The sequence below is a fragment of the Oenanthe melanoleuca genome, chromosome Z, assembly GCF_029582105.1.
Source record: "Oenanthe melanoleuca isolate GR-GAL-2019-014 chromosome Z, OMel1.0, whole genome shotgun sequence".
NCBI classification, from domain to species: Eukaryota; Metazoa; Chordata; class Aves; order Passeriformes; family Muscicapidae; genus Oenanthe; species Oenanthe melanoleuca.
Window position 1 is genome coordinate 44015114 of NC_079362.1, and position 19793 is coordinate 44034906.

Here is a 19793-nt window from a genome sequence, read left to right on the forward strand (position 1 = left end):
CCTGACAATCTAATCCAAACTCCATGAAAATCAAGAACATATACTTAAAAGTTTGGTAAGTTTTGGATGAAGCTCTTGGGCATTTCTAAAGGTGCTTCTATGCAGCTCATTACTATTGTGGTTAAATGCCCTTAAAGTAGTAAAGGCAGATTTGCAGAGCTCTGGAGGTCTCTCAGTATATGGAAAATGTCAGCTATGTGGTACCACAGTGAGGAAATCACAGGTGACTATCAACTGCCTGCCCAGATCTTCTTCACCACCTCTAAAGAGAGCTGATTTTTTATTCTCCTTATGGGTTTAGCATAGAAAGTCTAGCAACAAAAAGCCAGAATAATAACAGCTAATCCCTAGTTGGCCAAGCCTGTGTTGTTTTCTGGCATAAGGTACCACAGCTCTACTCAGAGGTAAAGATTCCATATTAAATTTTAGGCTGAAGTCCCAGACTTCATGCTGAGTTTGACTCTTTTCCCCTCTACCCCCCCCCACCGACCCTCCGTGCCCCAAACCTCCCCTTACTTCACTTGACAGACCACGGGTTGACAAAACAGAAAAATAAGGATATTCCTGACTCTGAGACACATTGCAAAATAATTTTTACAGGATGCTGCAAGAAAAGAGATGGCTATCAAGTTAACAGATCAGCTGCCTGTGTGTAGTTTAAAGGCATTGGACTAAAAGTCCCACAACAGGAGTTGGAACTAACTCACTGAGTGCGTGCATGAGTGTTATAAGTGCATGTGTTCCCCTTGTGGACTTGAACTCTGGCTCAGCTTAGCAGATTTTTCCAGAAATAAAACTGGACCAGCAATGACAGGTTCTGCTCCAGCCCTGCTAGTCTGGAAATGCCCTGAAGTAAGAAGTTTTCATAATAATTTCAATTCAGTATTAAGAAATCCTGGGCAGGAAATAATGTAATAAGGCAAGCTTGCAAATTCAGCCAATTATAAATAAATCTCTCTGTTTTTCAAAGGGCATGTCTGTAGTTCAAATGCAAGTTCTGAGAATCTGAAAAAAACAAAGTTGCCCTTCACAGAGATACTAATGTGGCGCTCAATGCGGGACTTGGGTGTATTGTCATTACTAAATTGAAAAAAAGTTTTGGATCAGAGCCATCATTTCAATTGGGTTCAAAATCCTGTTTTACAGAATCAGCATTAAGAGCTGCTCTATCCTTCAAATTGTTGGGGAGAGAACAAGCTTGAGCCTGTACAGCAAACTGGATCTGAGTCAGTGCCTGTGACATGGGGACTTGCAGCTCCTGCTGAGGAGGTGTCTGCCCTTCAGTGCACTGACGTGTTTGAGATGACATTTTACAGCCCCAACACTTTTCTGGCACAGCCTCATGACATTATCCCATCACAGGCCATCTAGAGCAGCACCAGGCACTAGACAGGACTTCCCCAGGTCCCCAGGAATTCAGGTGGAGGTACACCACAGTCCAACTATAATTGAAGACCATAAGATGATTTTCACAATGGCAAGGCAATTTGCAACTATGCTGGTAACATTAGGCTCCATGTGCAATCAGTGTACTTGCTTGGTATTTGAGAGAAATATATCTTCTGGCCAGCTTGTTGATCTGCTGCTGCTGGTTGCCTCATCTACCACTAATCCACTGCAACCAATCTGCAGATCCTGCCTGGTATCTGTCCCATCATTCTCATCTAGCCAGAGCTCTCTGCTATTAATACATTTAAACAAAGACCCTTATGTAGCTTCACTCAACAGCACACAGCACATTGGGAATCAATGGTTCAGCCTAGAAGCAAACACCAAACACCCAGCAGTGCAAGGAACTTAGGAGAAATTTCATTTCTTAATTTTCTTTCAGGGGAAAAAAAAAAAGTAAACTCATTCAGATGCTACCCTTGATTTTACAAATAGCAATTCAACTAATTTTAAAGCTGACACTTCTAAATGAGGATTACAGACACACTAAAATCTTGGATGTGGGGAGAAAGTAACGCCTTACATGCAAATTAAATTAGGAGGAATCTTCCAAGATTAAAAAAAAGATTGAGTTTTTCAGATTTACTCATTTATAACCAATCAACTTGTTGTGTGGGCCACCATAGGAGAGTCCAAAGATGTATGAAGCCCTCTCTAGGTCATTCTTTGATGATACAGAAATGCAGAGGCTGCTACTGTGTAAGAGGCAACATTTAAACAGAACTAACTTCCAAGAGTTTATAAATGGACAACAATAGGAAGAAAAGAAGCTTCTGTGATTATTCATATTCACTTACCATTTCGTTCACACTTCTCTTTGGTTTTTACTGCATTTACATATCCATATTGAGTTAAGAGTAAAAATCAGTTTCTCCTTTGTCCTTATATGCTTGTGCATTTCTTGAAAAAGGAGAAAGAAAAAACCTAACTTTTTTTTTAGCTAGTGCTCTTTAGCAGATCATTATTGAAATACTTGCTTTTCTCTAGAAGAATCACATCTATTGTCTGTATATCTCAGCAGTTTCACAGGAAAGATTTGTCAGTGTTTGAAGAATATTAAAAACTGCATCAGAAAGTGATTGCAAAGGTCTTTCTAAGACAAAATTCATCAAGACAGCTTTCCCTCAGCTTCCTGGTAGCAATGTGCTTGAGAAACCAAGAGTAAATTCTGCCTGCTGGACCTACTCTTTTCTCCTAGAACATGAAACGCTAATTGTAAAAGCATTTAATTGACACTTGTGACACATTACATTTGACTGCAATTCTTTGTAAGCTCTGGTGACTTCATGACATGCTTGAAATTGCTATTCAGAGCTCTCTTCTGATGGGTGTACAGGCTTCTTTTGTTGGCAGGAGTTGGTCCTCTGTCGGCTGGATCAATGGGGATCCAGCTGCAGAGCTTTGTTATACCAGTGCCAGCAAAGATTTTCTGGTGCTTGGGGCAGGCACATAATCTGTGTTATCAAGGAACAGACATCTCTCACAGTTCAGATACTTGAGAGAGACTACATGTCCCCAGGCTACTGCTGAAACAGCTCAGCTAGTCTATATGGTATTCCAGCCTGCTGCTCAGCCTGTGAGAGGAGTGCATGCAGGCCCGAGGAGGAGTAATTTAGGAAAACAGAGGAAACCATCTGAAATGCCTGCAAAACACCTCTCCTGGGTCTCCACAGTAACTGGACCACTTGCCAAGGTCTTCAATGAGAACCAAACATCTGTTTAGCTGAGGACTCTCAAAACTGCCCAGCCATTGCAGGCATCTTGCCATCCTCATACATCAATAAAGCCACTGCACCACTCTACACAGCCCAGGCTTTTGGGTGTGCTGAGGAAATACATGAACAGAGATTACTTCCAGGCAATGGAAGAAGTCTCCACGCTCTCTTTTAAGTTTCTTGTAATTGCCAAGCCTCCAAATTACTATGTTCCTCCCTCCCTCTGCCACTAGCAAAGGGAACTGCTCTGAGCGCTGCAGGCTAAATCACTGGAAAGCAGCAAGTATTGCTTCTGCTAAAAGACTAGAACAAAGTATCTTTGCAGAGGTGTTAACCCCTGTTAGTCCAAAAAATAAAAAACTGATAATCCAGGGCAGGGGAGTTATTATAATGCAACTGAAGATTCTTTCACACACACAAAATAATCTCATTTCCCTTCCATTCTCCACCATAAAAATGTTGCTACCTGGCATGGTGATAGCAATTTAAGCATTTGGCTATTCCTCTTATGAATCATGGTTCTCCACCCCACTCCTTTCTGTGTGCTGAAAAGATGTCATGCTTGGGGAAAAGCTACTTCTTTTGTCTCAAAAAACCTGAAATTCACCAACAAGAGAACAAAATTATGACTTGCTACCTGTAGAACATGAGGTAGGTGAGGACAGTATAAGACAAATTATTCAAACAGCAATTCAGTTGTTCAGCCTGACACAGGTTCTGAAACATATGACCAACAGAAATCAAGAATTCAGTACTTCTGCAGAAGACATCTAGGTTTCAATGGACTATATAAAAAAAAGAAAAATTACAAACAGGAGGCAGAAATAGCTGAACTACACAAGACTGAAATCCCAGCACTGTGTGAATACCTTGACATATTTTTCCCCAAATAATTTCCTTTTTTCTGACCTGATTTCTGTCACAGTCTTAGCAGAACAAAAATATTATTAGTAGAAGTTGTCATGGGGGACAAAATACTTCTAAAATAATACAGGTTGGTGGAAGCACAAATGATGCTTGTTTGTAGAGAATTAATAAAACAAAGACCATTCATTTCTCTATCTTAAGAGGCAAATAACAGCGCTTTCAGTCCTCTTGTGAGAGTGAAAGACACAAACACAGGTGACAGTCTCCTACTAGAAGTTACTGTCTCAGAGTTTTCAGTTAGATAACACATTTAAGTAAAGTGTAGAAAGAACGAATCTTGCAAAAATCAGCACATGATCCTCCTTGTTACCAGTGGTAAAGGAGGATGAGAACAGTCTCTAATATTAGACCAATTAATGTTGCAGAGAGGAAAAATGCAGGTCAGGGGTTAACATGTGGCAGGATGGACTCCCGGTGTTCTCATTCCCCAGAACTGGAGTTGATTTGAAAGGAGGGCATGCAAAGAAATCAGATCCAAAGTTAAGAAATGGCTGGAAGCAGCCATGGGCCCAGCTGAAATTCCTGCAGCTATGCCCCAAGTGTATCCCACATGGACAGTCCAGGCTCCAGGCAGGTTTGTAAGCCTTTGAGAGCCTGCTGAGGTGACCACCCAATCTTATTTTTACCTGTCTCATGTAGGTTTACTCTGCCAACGAATAAAATATCCATGCACCAAACTCCAAACGTGACACTGTTATCCTGATCAGTCCTCTATTTTGGGCTAAACTGGAAAAAGGAGAGGATGTGTGCAGCAACACTTTGTACATGGAAGGGAGAAGGAGAAATGCTCCATCCTGAAGTCGTGATATACAGGAATACAGCACAGTCACCTATTTAAAGTAGAGCAGATTTTCCCAGTCTTCTGAAATGATGCACCAGTTTTTATAGCCTCTGTCCCTGATGAAAAAATGAGAAGCATGCAAGACAGACACAGACACAGACACACAGAGGTATTTATGTATTTAAGTATTGGTGTATATAGAACCACAAAACAGAGCCATGGACTAGTTTGGGCTGTAAGGGACCTCTAGAGGTCATCTAGGTCAACCCCCCAGCCATGGGATGGACACAGAATCTAAAAAAAATGTCCAAGATCACCAAGTCTGACTTCTGATCAGCTACAGGTAACTAGAGTTAGATAAAGATAACTAAGCTGGTTAGCTAACTTGGATTCACTGTGCAGCTCAGCAAAAAAAAAAAAAAAAAAAAAAAAAAAAAAAAAAAGGTCCGAGGAATCAATAGAACAGAATTTTTAAAAATTACCTCCAGTATTATGTGAAAGTAAATCATTAAACAGAAATTTAATACTCTGTAAATAGTAGACATTAGTATAGGCATTTCTGGGATGCAGCTTTCTTTAACCTGTAAAATTAAGAGTATATAAAAGAGAAAGTTGGGCAGTTTTGTGAGAAGAAACAAAAGGCTGTTTTTGGTCCTAAACAACTTTTTTGTAGTAACAAATTTAGTTAACAGCCTTCTTTAAAATTCCCAGTTTTATAATCATTGTATCTGATCCTATAATTTAGAGCTATGATTCATTGCACAATTCTATCATATAGATGAAGTAATTTTATGGTCTTAATAAAAATCCCAACAAGGAATCAATAGGTCTTCTACTTCTACATGTACAAGAAGTCAGTTTGTATATAACTCTTCCCAAATACATTTCTCATCAATTTCTTGGAATAGTATGACTTTTTTGACTTTTCAGCCAAATGGTGCTGCTAGTTGAAACATCATTTTTTAAAAAAAAATTTCTGCTAGAGTTTACTCTGTTTTTCATAGACCAGGGCTACACTTTTTGCCTTTGACTGGAAGTCTAACACTGTTTCATCCTTTCAGCCGGTAGTTTAGTTACGGACACATTCAGTGTTTAAACTTTCAACGTGAAAATGGTGCAGCTGTCATGATTTCTCACAGAGAAGAACTGCTGCTGTCCTGAGCTACGGCTGAAATGTTTAAAGCAAACCCAGAAATCATACACTTCACAGCAGCTTGTATGACATGTGGTCCCCTGGGATCCCCGGGCTGGAATGACTGAAAGGATAGAAGACAACAAGGGTCACTCTGGCTGTGTAAGAAAAAGACACTGCCCAAACTGAAAGCATCTTGTTTATGATTGTGACTTCAGGGAAGCAGTGCTCATTTATATGAGGTGAGGACTTACCTATGATATGGATGGGATGTGCTTTTGGGAAACTACATAAAAATTTACTATTTGGCCACATATTTAATGAAAACCATAACAATTATTTTTTAAAAAACCCTGATCTAGTATTATAAAGCAACACACAGATTCTGACACCTATACTGGAGAAAAAGAAGCCTTCAATAATCCTTGATCAGCCACTTGAGGAAGCAAGAAATCTTCTGCTGTTCCTTGCCAGAGTTAAAAAAATGAAAATTTTTCAGAATTCACACGAGCAGAAGGCAAAAATTATGTTGAGAGAGAATTAAGTATGAAGACTATGAGTATAAGCATAAGTCAAAGGGGTGAGGAAAACAGAAAAAAAACCCCAAAAATTAAAGTGGAGTATCTCCCGTGCAGCAGAAAGAGTAAGGAAATCCCAATAACACACAGGAGATTTTGTCTACATTATGAAAAGAGATGGAAGGAAGGAAGGAAGGAAGGAAGGAAGGAAGGAAGGAAGGAAGGAAGGAAGGAAGGAAGGAAGGAAGGAAGGAAGGAAGGAAGGAAGGAAGGAAGGAAGGAAGGAAGGAAGGAAGGAAGGAAGGAAGGGTAAATACCCAAGTTGCTTCCTTTTCAGAGAGGTTAAACTCAAGGTGTGAGCTGCATGAAACAGAGTGTGTAAATCAGTATTCTAACACACATGCTCAGTGCAGCCAATTTTCTGGTTTTTTGCTGTGATAATGTGAAGTATGACGACAAAGAATAAGGCTGATTTCAAATAAAAGCAGGAGCAGTCTGTTCCTGAAGCACCCTCTGGAAAGCAACCCACATTGGAGCAGTTCCTGAAGAGCTGTAGCTCACGAGATGGACTCATGCTGAAGAAGTTCATGGAGAACTGTCTCCCCTGGGAGGGATCCCACACTGGAATGGAGGAATGACTCCTCTCCCTGAGTAGTGGCAGGAACAATGTGTGATGAACTGATTGTAACCTCTGCTCCCCATCTCCCTGTGCAGCTCACAGGGAGGAGGAAGAGGAAAAGGAGGGAGGGGTAGGGGAGAAGATGTTTTTGAGATTTGTTTTACTTCTCTTTATCTTCCTCTGATTTTTTATTGGCAATAAATTCAACCCATTTCCCCTGTTTTGCTCATGATGCTGATCAGTGAGTGACCTCTCCCATTCCTTATCTCAACCCATGAGCCTTCAGTTATAATTTCTCTTCCCATCTGGTTGCAGAGAGTAGCTTTGGTGGGTACCTGGCATCCAGCCAGGATCAACCCACCATTCTCCAACCTTCCTGCTTCAATTGTTATATGCAGAAATTGATTATACTCTCAAAACCCTAAAAACGGTTTTGGAGTACAGGAATTTATTTTGCATACAGGGAAAATTAAACTAGAAACTGGAAGTTTTAAATGTGTTGTCCTCAGCATACCCATTAATTCTATCTATAAAGATATTTCATAATGTGGAACTTCAAATTACTATTTTTTTAAAGACCATTCTATTGACTTCAGCACTGAGGTCCAATCTAGCTATAATATATCAATGGGACATACTATAAACTGAGGTAATCTCAAAATGAGACCCAAAGATCTGAGAAGCAATCTGTACTCCTTAAAAAAAAGAAGAAAGAAAAGAACACCCAAATTACACATACAGCCATAGAGAAAGGGATTTAAAATCTTCAGGAGGAACTAGAACATAGAACATTAGAAAGAACTAGAACATATACTGTGTTGTTTTTTTTTTTGTTGTTGTTTAACAAATGCTTTTGTTTGGTCTGTGTCACTATGAATTCAAGAGTAAAACTACAGAGAGAGAAAAAAATTATGCTCAGAAATTAATTCCTATTAATTCCTATTGATTTCTTAGGTATTTCACACAAAGAACAAAGGCAAGTTGTACATCTCTTCATGGGAAAAATACATTTAAGTTTATATAGTACAGAGAGAGGCAAGATGCCTGCAGCTTGCATGATTTCTGAACTATCACAGTCATGGGTACTGGCCTATGCCTTGAAGTGCATCTGAATCAGCTACTGAATAACTTCTCCAAAACTCTATCTCCATAAATAAAATTAAAATTATTTTTACTCTTTCTTGAATCAATGATTCAGGGACACAGCTTGTTCTATACACAAAATTGGCTTTTCTTGCTCTGAGCAGAATCGGGTGTCTCTGCTGACTTTAACTACTGGCCAGCAGGCAGAACAATTCTTCAGCTCAAAACCTCATAATTAAACAAAGACTCATAAATATGCCACTGGTAGTTTTAAACCTCCAAACAATATGAAAAATAAATGTGAGACAGGGAGCTTATAATTTCCAAATACTGCACCTTTTTACAAATGCATTCTTGTCAATGAGAGTGAAATTCATCACCTTTAAATCAGGAGTAACCAGGCACAGAGAAGCAATACAACTAAACTTTAATTTCTTCTGAAGAACAGTTTGTGAGCATGCAATAGGCTATAGGTTGACCCAAGTCTTGCATATAAAGAATTATATTCCTATGGTTAGTTAAGAAAATTAACACTATTATTTGACTTACTGGGAAAAATGCTCCAGGTCTATGTAAGCATACACTGATCTTAAGATCACTTTTACTAATTCAGGATTCTTGCATATAAAAAATTAATTAATTAATAAATATATGTTTTATTTATAATATTGTATCTCAAGAACATTCAGTTCCTTCTTGGTTGCCGTAACACATGCAATGCAAGCCAACAGGAGGGTAAACTTAAAGTTTCTTTCGGTAGTTTTGCTTTGAGCAATCCAGAAAACATATCTCTTCGCCTTCAATATAGTGAAATTGTAGCAAAGGACCTGTAATCATAGAATCATAGAATATGCTGAGTTGGAAATGACCCATAAGGATCATCTAGTCCAACAGCTGTCCCTGAGATTTGGAACACCAAAGCTGCCCTTACCCGCTGGTTTCTAGAGGACAAGAGCTACCAGACCTTTCTACAGGATCACTACTTCAACAAGACCACTTCATCTGGACTGCTACCACCACCCTAACTAGCGGGGTGTCAGGCTGTATTCTGATTCTATCAGTGGTTTTCTTTTGTACTATGGCATGTATTTTATTATTCTCTTTTTTTTTTTTTTTTTTTTTCCTATTAAATTGTATTTCTGACTTTGAGTCTCTCACTGGTTTTGCTTTCAAACCATTACAACTATCTTTGTGACCCTTCTTTGGACACTAACACACCTCTCTCATATTGCAGTGCCCAAACAGCTCCCAGCACTGGAGGTGAGGCTGCCCCAGCTCAGAGCAGAGCAGGACAATCCCCTCCCTTGCCCAGCTGTCCCTGAGGTACCCCAGGACAGGGTTGCCCCTCTTGGCTCCAGGGCACTGCTGGCTCCTGTTCAGCTTGCCATCAACCAGGACACCCAGGTGCCTTTCTGCAGCATCTCATTCTCCAGTCTGCATACAATACCACGGTTGCCCTGTACCAGGTGCAGAATCTGGCTCTTGCTGTTGTTAAACCACATAAGGAACATATTCCACTTTTTAATCTTCAGGACCTTAAATAGAATATGCATCTTAGGAGACTTTATTTTTTGCAGTTGTGACAAACCATATGTATATTATTACAGTTGTCTGCTGCACTGCCCCAAATCATGCAATACCAGAGACATCTCATAAAAATGTTGCTTTTCTTCCAGGATCATTATGAACTCTTACAAACTACTGAGAACCATAATTATTATGTTTATAATGTGTCAACCAATTTAGGGAAGTGGTAGCCTGCAGCTCCTGCAGCAAATGAATAGAAATAATTTCTAAAATTATATTTTATCTTCTCTGAAGTTTACATGCATTCCCTATACTTACAGAAATAACTTTATTCACACACATGTTACAGAGAAAGAATGTTCCACTTGTTGCTCTATAACACTATGGTTTCTCAATCTTTTAAAATAACTTTTATAGAAGCAATGGAAGATCATTGATTTTACTATTGATTTATTATAGCAAATTCCATACTCTTACCATTCTGGACTACTTACATAGAACTAGCTACTGCTGTGATAGAAACTAAAGCAACTGCTCTCCTACAGCATATCATTAGGGTAAATCTAGTTATGGATTTTTCAATGCAGGACCTCTACTGTCACAAAGATATGACTCGCAAGCAGGGATACACTGAGACAATAAGACTTGGACTTGCTTTAAATTTGACACTCCAATTTTTCACTGTAAGGAATACAGCATGAACATTTATATTTTAATTATTTTTGGTCACCCTCAAAAATGTAGTAACTGTAAATATATGGCAAAACTGTTGAATAAACTGAATGCTCAATAACCTGGGAAATATAAAGTAATTTTTGCATTAAAAATTATTCTACCATTTTAGGGTATAGAAGAAAAGAGTTAGTTTAAAATTACTCAGGAACATTACTCAGTGCTAATATATTTATCTGTTCTCAAGGCACAGAGAAATAACATCGGTCTTATAGTTTTAGCAGTGCAGCTACTTTCAGACTTCTAAGTAAGAATTGTCACGAGAATGCAAATGAATTTGTTTTAGTACTAGATGCTTAGGATGTCTGTTTCAGAAAAGTTTTCTGAAAAAAGTGTGCTTCATATTTGGACTAAGCCAGAAATCAGCCTGCTCCTAAATCCTGGGCCACTGCATTCAAAAAACTTTGGATCTTTTTCCCATCCAGATTTTTGTATTTCCAGACAAGTTGTTAAAAGATCTGAAAACAGAAAACTAGACTAAAAATAGTCAGTCTCATTAGGCAATCTAGAATTTTGAGAGGCATGCCCTTAGTTTAAGTCAAGAGGTCTAGATGAATGCCTCCTTCAGATCACAAATGAGATTAGCCCAGGAACCATCTTAGTTATTTCATTTACTTCAGGAAGGTTTCTGGCTCAGAGCAGAAAATCAAAGAGAAAAGAAACAGGGAGGAAAGATTCCAACAACTACAACAAAAAAAGTGGTTCAAATACACTAGAAAGCCAACAACACCTCAAGTCTACATATACTTTAGGGTCACCATGCAATGAAACATGAATCTACACTCAGCTGTTTTTGAGACTTAGGGGTGCTCAGAACCTAGCACAGCTGGTGAAAAAGTCGTTCCCTTCACCAACCAGTAGCCTATATGTAGTTGAGAAGAATAAAGTCTGATGTAGATAAAGTAATTTAATGGGAACAATGATAGGGCACTGGTGTATAAATAAAAGCACTAAGGTAATAAAAAAGCAAATTAGGATGCAAATAAATTGAAGAATGACCAAGAGATCTCCACATACTGTGAAGTGAAGGGTCAAAAAGTCCACATTTCTCACTGGTAACAAATAAGGATGCTGAAGTCCATGGAGATGTAGCAACTTGCTTAGTCCTACAGAAGGAATGGTGGTTTTTTCATTTTAGTGCCTCATCTACTGCCACGAGAGTTTCTGATTTACAGGGAGCAATAATCCTCAAAGATAATGTAATTTGATAGACCTGGAAAACTTTGATTTAATTAAAAGCTACAACACTATTTTATACTGGTACTCTAAATCAGGTATGCTACTGCAGCTAAGAATAGAGAACAGTTCAAAAACAGATAATAAAATCCTACAAAAGAACCCTAAGGAAGCAGCATAAAGTGAGAAAATAATCTTTGAGACTATAAATTCATCACACCCCACCCAAAAAAAAAAAAAAGAAAAAAAAAAGAAAAAGGATTTAATTTAAATGAATGGAAACAGATGATTTAAAAAAAGACCCTAAAATGACACGAGTATGGGGGAGGAGAGGGAGTGAGCACGTGGGAGAGATCTGAGGAGATGAGTCATGAGGAGAGGGGTTGAGACAGGGCTTCTCTCCTTACTTGGCACAAGCCACTGATGCACATGTCCAGGGATTCAGTGTAGCACCGTGTCCCATCCAGAACTTTAGGCGCAAGCTCCACAACCAGAGCCGTTCCTCTGGCCTGGCACTTGAGCGAGCATGGGTTGTCGGGGTCGTTGGAGACGGGGAGCCACTCATACAGCTGCCCCTGGTACTTGACGTCGTTGTGAGCAGAGCACTGCTGGGCACGAAAATCACCTGCTTCTGGTGGGCAGTCCTGCAGAAAAGGAAGAGGAGAAGATCAGCAGGTCTGCTCAGGACAGCCAGTTGCAGTATCACGCAGCTGGCTGTGCTCCACAGCTGCCAGATGGAGAGAGTTTCTGTTTAGACAAAAAAGAGTGATTGAAATAGCTGCAGCTACACATAACTCAACAGATAATTATACCTTTCTTTATTCTTTCCACGCAAGTATTGAAAGAACACCAACACCATATGTAAATGAGAAAAAAGAAACGCATTGTACATGTCTTAACCACGGCCTTGTGGTTAAGCAAAAGAGGGGCACAATACTCTTGCTGGATCTCATTCTTGTGCACATATGTGGAGAAGCGTGTGTGCACAGCCACTCTTTCAGACAGATTTTCCCCTTTGTTTGAGGAGAAATAAAAAATAACTATGTGATTTAATTGTTTCTTTATTTAAGCTCTTGCCACTAGATTTTTATTTGGGTTTTTTTTGCCCCCTTGGTCACATAAATCACTTGCTGTGGCAACAAAAATCAAAAGCATTTTATTTTTTAATTTTATTTTTAGATTTGCATTTCTTTCACCTAAGATTTCATAACTCACATAATTAGAGAGTTGCAAATGAGAAGACCTTTAAAAAACCCATTTTTGAATTCCTCAGGAGATTCGTGAGACAAACAAATCTAATTCTGAACTCAGTCTAGCTGATATAAAAACCAAAGACCACTCACACTGCACAAAGTACCTTGTTGACAAGAATCTTAGGCTTTTCTTACCCACATACACTTTTTTGCTGCCACTTAGCACTGAAGAACATTAGACAGGTTCTCAAGAGAGCAAGAAGAGCTTTAAAATCATGGGTCTTCAGGCAAAATAAACATGAGCTCTTTTTATTTCCTTTCCAGTATTTGATCCTTGAACAATGATATTTCAAGTCTTCTTGTGCAAGTAACCACAAAGGCTAGGGACTCACTAGGGTTTTCTTAGAAGTAACTTGAATTTCTCGCATAATTACAGGGATATAGGAGCTAAGCTTTATGAAAAACATTAAACATCGTAAGAGCTGAGACAGAAAAAAAGCAAATGCTGGCAACATGACTGGCTCAGATTATTAAGCTCGCAGAGTCCTCCACCTTTCTGCCATAAGGAGATCTGCTCCTGGAGGACATCTGGTAAAATACCATATGAAATGAACAGTTGTTACGCCCTCTGCATGGGGACTGTAAGATTTTGTTAATCCTAAATCACAGACAATCCTAAATGTTGATTATAGACTTTGTAGGAAAAGTTTTTGATGTACACACAACCACACAACTAGACAATGTATTTATAGGATATTCATATTCTGTTTGCCCTCAAACTACTCCCTCCTATTAGAGAATCATTAATGACAGCCTTATTCACAGATTTCTTATGCTCCCAGCCAGAAAAGTCTTATTACTGATGAGGAAAAATACATCTTCTTAGATTTAAACAATCACCTATGCTTCTCAAACTGTTTTTAACCCTTCATTCACTAACAGTTTTCTGCATTTTTTTGAAAGGGCAAATAATCACAGCTTTGGATATGAAAGACATGGAGGCTGCATGTCCCTTTGTGACATTAATGGATAACTTCTCATTATTAAAATCTAAAATAAAATTTGTGTTAAAAACTAAGTTTTCAAATCTCCTCTCAAAGAAACATAGAACAATCTTGGCTATGAATTTGTCATTTGTAAGCCCTTGGCTTAAACCTAGGTTAGCCATTCTGGCCTCTCATTCACTGTTGGAATGTTATTATGGCTGTTCTGTTTGAATGTTGAATAATCTTGGATCACAACACTCTACACCTTTCTTGTAGTACATACATATACATATACATATACATATACATATACATATACATATACATATACATATACATATACACATATATATACATATATATACATATATATACATATATATACATATATATACAAGCTGTGGCCTTAGCCACAGATTTTCATCTAATTTTCTTTGTACCATGTGAGCAAATCTTCAATTAATTCACAGTAAAGGGTCAAAAGTCCTGTGATCTAAGTAGAAGGCAACTGTCTTCCTGATAAAAAAAGGTTCAATGGATTAAGGCATAAGAGTAAAAAAGGATGTGGGTTAAATCTAGCTCTAGAAAAATACATAGCAAAGAGCAATAACCCAGAGCTCATTCTTCCTTTTTTAAGGTGGAAGTTGGAAGTCCAAACCTGTAAAGGCTATTTTACTGCTGGAGAACTCAGAAGACAGTTTTGCTATCAATATATTACAGAATATTAAAAAAAAAACCAAAACGTAAAATACTGCAAATATTTCAGTTAGATTTAAAATAGAAGGAAAAACTGAGGAGCAGTCAGGTTCTTTTTATTACCTGGGCAAACTTTTGATACAGGACAAAGTTTGGACACTGAAGCTAGCAGGAAAATATGTGGAAATTCATTATTCCTCTACAGCTCTGTAATTAGAGAAGAAGTAGTCTTTATGTTCTGTTCTTATACTAAGAATGAACAAGACAGTTACTGCTTGACCCATGATCTGGTTTAGTTCTATTTTCAAACAAGAAAAGAAGGACACAGTGGCCTTATTTCCTACCACAAAATCTTCTGGTGCCTACCCTTCTCTGAATTTTTCTGTCTGTAAATGAATACAGTCAGGTCTATTGGCTTGGCAGATACCCAAGCCAAGGCTCGGTTGCAGAAATTGAAGCCAACTCTCTTGTTTGGTTCAAGCTTGGCTCTACCTTCAGAACTTCCTGGCTTGTAACAGCTTTATTTTTACAAAGAGAAAAAGGCCCAATAAAGCACACGACACACAGAATTCATAATCCTGCTTTGTAGAGAACTCAATACTATGTTTGTTGTGTTGGATTTTACTTCTAAACCAAAGGAATAAAAACGTTCTTCAACATAACAAGCCTTCAGGACGCGGCAGGTGACCAGGACTGATGTTAAATACTTCCAGTCTTTGATATTGTGGTCTAAATAAAACAATGGATTTGAACAGCAGAGCTTGTGTTTAAAAAAGTTTTCATGTGAAACTTGAAGTGATTAAGAGTACAGGCAAGCAGTCAGAAACACAGAAACACATACTTATCTTGGCACACAGATGTTAAAAGGGTCACAACCCAGTACAGTAACTTTTCTCCTGCTGAAATCCTGAACCCTAAATTTACCTGAAGGTGTTGGAGATGCCTTTCTCTCAGGAAGGATCTTTCCCTCTGGTTAAGAAAGCACAGGTACTTGAATGTACATATATAACACCTTCAAAACGGTGTATTTTTTTGTGACAGTGTTGAGAAAATTTGTGGTCTGAATTCTGAATATTACTCATTTTTAGAAACAGGTCACGGAAACCAAGAATACAGGAACTGTACAAAACTTTGCACGTCTAATATTTTTCATTTTAAATATGTTAATTTTTGTTCATATTATGCCAGTGTGGATCAGAGCTTCTTCTTGAGGACATTTGTGCAAACATATGATCAAAGTCACATATAAGATCTCAGCCCACAAATAAGTATTCTAGTTGCTGAAACAGAAGATAAGACAAAACCAGTGGTTTTTACATATATTTTTAAGCAGTAAATTGCTATTTTCTTCTGAATACTTTGCATACCTTTAGATAAGGCCACTGTTATGAGGCAGTCTTGCTGTGCCTTATGTATGCAGTGCTGGCTCCTGGACAAGAGAAACCATAGACTAAATCCAAAAAATCTTCTTGAAAAAAAATCAGCTTGCTTTGGTACTTGCATGGTTGTTTAGGAGAAGGGGACCCATATGGCTGCCAGCTAGCACTGTTCCATTGGCCTGAGTGAAGTTATGTGTTCCTCCAGTTGAGGGTCTGATTCTGGGAGCTGTATAACAGCATTCAGCTTGTTTACCTGCACAACAACAGATTCACAGACACCTTGAGACAGCCAGAAGTCATGGGCCAAGCCAGTGGAGTAGTGCCACTCAAGGCAGTGCATCTCTGCATGGGCTGTGTAAGCTCTGTGTGGAATTTTGCTAACCACATCTGTGTGGCTTGTATTTGGCTTGGAGCATGTGGCAGTCCTGGTATCTGGCCACAAAACAGTGCTGCTCCAGGTTATTCCAATTTTAGCACTATAGTCAAGTCTTGCCAGTTTTGTTTTCTTTTGTAAATTATCTATGGGCCCCTGCAGATAGGAGGAACTGCTGCCATTGCACTCCTTGAAGAATCAGAAAGAACTAATAAACCTGAAAGTTTCATGTAAGTCCATTTATCTTCAAACTTTCTATTCATTAAGGCTTTTTAGGGACAAAAATTTCCAGAGAATAGGAAACAACTGTTCGTCCTCTTTAACTCTGTGAGTCCTAAGTGGGTCCTTTATGGCCTTTACCTCACAAAGGCTCATGAGATACTACTGAAACACTGAGCCTGTGCTGGATACCTATAATCTCTATTCATCGTGTCAGGTCAAGATTTCCTGTACTGCAACGAAAATATATATAATTTTAAAGGTGATCAGAAAGCCTGGTCTATAAAACCCATTCTAAAATATATGGAGGAGTTTCATCCTTACTTCTTTGCTTGTAATGTGGCCCATATTGTTATGGCTTCATTTTCTACCTCACATCCATTTTCTTTTTTTTTTTTTTTTAACTTGACCTCCTATTTTACCCTATTGTAATTCATAAGGTCCATGGAGTTTTGCCATGTTTGAATCCCATTCAAAACAATTTCCATTAATCAACAATCCAGTGGAAAAGATAAGATGAATCCCAGATGTCCCTTGATGGTGATAGGTAGATCAGATTTCACGGGACAAAAGAGGGTCAGCCTTTTTAAAGTTTACTTAGTGGGTGAAATGTAGAAGATCCTATCTGAGCAGCGATAGGTGGAAACAGTTGAGGAACTTTAAAACAGTTTACAATATATGCGCTTGTATATTTGCAGAGGCCAAGAATGATTTACTATACCTGGAGCTTTTCCTCTCTGCAAAAAATGCCTAACAACTGGACTACTCTGTGCAGCATCTGACAGAACAGCTTATTGAACCAGTTCCATGAAGTACTCACGGTGTTTCAGCTACACCAATTTCCCCACTGAGAAAGAAAACCTGAAGTCCTCAAGCAGGGGCTTATCTAAGACCAAAAAAGAACTTTAGATAAAAACACAGAGACTTAGGAGATCTAGGGATTTAACAGAAACTTCACTCAGCCTTGAAGCCTTGTTGAGTGCCCTGGTTGAATCACCTTTCTTGCAGCCAGATTTTTCAATAGGCTACTCCCACAAACTTAGAAATAACTTAGGATCATACTTAGTTGCTTAGATTGAGAGGGGCTCATACTAAAGCTCCCTCTAAGAACCCCAAAGCATTGCAATATCTGACAGAGAGAAGCTTGAGACAAATAATAGGAGCAGAGGAAATGGGGAAATATCAGCAAATGTTCTCTGTGTGAAATAAACATGGCATGGAGATGAGAACTAAAATTGTCAGTCAACTACAAATGCAAACTTCCATTCATATATATCATCATAAATATTTAAAAAAGGGAAGTATGTTCCTGTTTTGGCAATAGTTCAATATGCAGCCTTTCATGTAATTTTCATTTCTTTTTCTTTTTTGTCCATCTCTTGAAAATATTAAAGCAAGTGTTTAAATTAGATACAGTAAGTTTAAGCACAAAAAGTTCCAAGAACTTCAGTCAAAAATACTATAAGTACATAATATTAAAGCATATTTTTCTAAAGGCATTGAGGGTGCCATATTATCCAACAGCTCAAAAATAACCTGTTCAAATTTCAAAAAAATAATTGTCAGAAATACTGAATTTAAGACTGTGATTTACCCAGAGACTTGACAAGTCATGAAATATAACCGTAAGTGAAGCAATTCAGGTTATTTGGGCTACAAAGTTTCTTTATACAACATAATGTGGGGTTTTTTTGTTCTGTTTTTTATTTGTCACAGGTTCACAGCTCTGCTTGCTGAGGAGATTGCAAATCTGCAAGTCCAAGCTTCTGTAATTTGCTAGATAATAAAAGCACTTGTTGCCAAGCATGAAGACATAATTTCTACATGACACACTGAGGTTTTAAAATGCAGCCAATCAAAAATAAGATGGAAGTTATTAAAATCCAGTAGTTTGAAGGACAGACCCTAGTCACAATTAATTATCTGAGTTTGGAATTTCAATGTCAATTGAAAAAGTAAATTGACAAAAAGTAAATTGTGCTAGTAAGGAGATATGTGCAGTGCTTATAATTTACTTAATTAAAAAAACCCATATTTTACTGCAAAATGTAAACTGGCAGGTTTAATTGCAAAATGGCATTCTAATCACCACTGGGTAGAAAACTTAAACTGCTAATCATTCTTTTAGGTCTGATAATATCTACTTGGTGATGATACTTCTCATACACGTAAGCCAGTGCTTCTAAGAATTATGTACTTATATGGAGGTTTTGGTTTGACACTTTCCAGGCTGGAGTTTAGAGCATGGAAAGAAGATAGTATTATTTTGTAGAGAGTAAGATGAACAACATTGGTGCTGGTGTATACAAAATGCAGCATGAGCTGATAAGAAACAGGGATGGAAGCAGCTTGTCTGAATGCAAGCCAAAAATGGGGGATGACATTACAGCTGGTACTTCAGCCAAGTGAAGAAAGTGAGGTATACATAAAAAGAGTTGCAGGTGGTGTTTAGAAGCTTTGGTTGCCTGATTAATGGGATCTACAATCTACAAATTTTATCTTAGGCTTAACAGGAACCTTGTTGAAAGAGTTAGTAATGTTGTGCAGCTTTAGTATAGTCTCATATTTTTTTTCTTTTTCTTTCTTTTTTTTTCTGATTCAGAAAGCAGTGCAATGAAAGGAGAAATATCAGGGAAAATAAAAATCAGGGGGAAAAAAAAGAAGAATTTTGGTAATTGAGAAGAAAAGCATAAAGACAGTGCATATTCCAACAAACAACCTTCAGAGTGATTTTCATGTAAATGAAGTCAAGAGAAAGCAAAAGATAGCAGAGTGGCAGAAGGACTGAAAAAGAGAAAGGGCATTTGAGGTGCATGACAGCCTGGTACAAAAGCTGGAGAGCACCTGGCAACCAAGAATACACGCAGAGAAATAAAAAAGAGTGTGCTAGCTTGGAAAAATTTAAAAAAAGAAAAAAAAAAAAAAGAAAAGAGAACATGTAAAAAATCCAACTCAGAGCTTGGAATCGTATTTGTTTATTTTGCATAATGTTCAGTATAACAACCCAGATAGTTGCAAAAACATGTTTTCATTGCGTCCAGACTGATTTTCTAAAGAAAAACAAATTACTCCCTCTCTCCTCCCATGATTATATTCTAAAATGGCTGGAAATATGCTTAAGTCAATGTGAATAGTAAGAAGAAAAAAAGCAGATGCAATTCAACCCTAAATCATCTTCATATTCTCTCATTCCTTCTTTTACTATTTACACATGTGGCTTCATACCCATAATCTTTCCAGTTTCTGATCAACAACAGGCAATGCAAGTGGCAAATATACTGTACTGGA

General features: G+C 38.1%; 1 protein-coding gene across 1 annotated transcript in view; it reads right to left on the minus strand.

The window, feature by feature from the left end:
• Window positions 1-19793, minus strand: part of ADAMTSL1 (ADAMTS like 1) — a 176650-nt gene that overhangs the window by 125692 nt on the left and 31165 nt on the right. The window contains exon 5 of the mRNA XM_056514574.1: window positions 12067-12303. Within this exon, the coding sequence (XP_056370549.1) occupies window positions 12067-12303 (237 nt within the window). The remainder of the gene's footprint in view (window positions 1-12066; window positions 12304-19793) is intronic.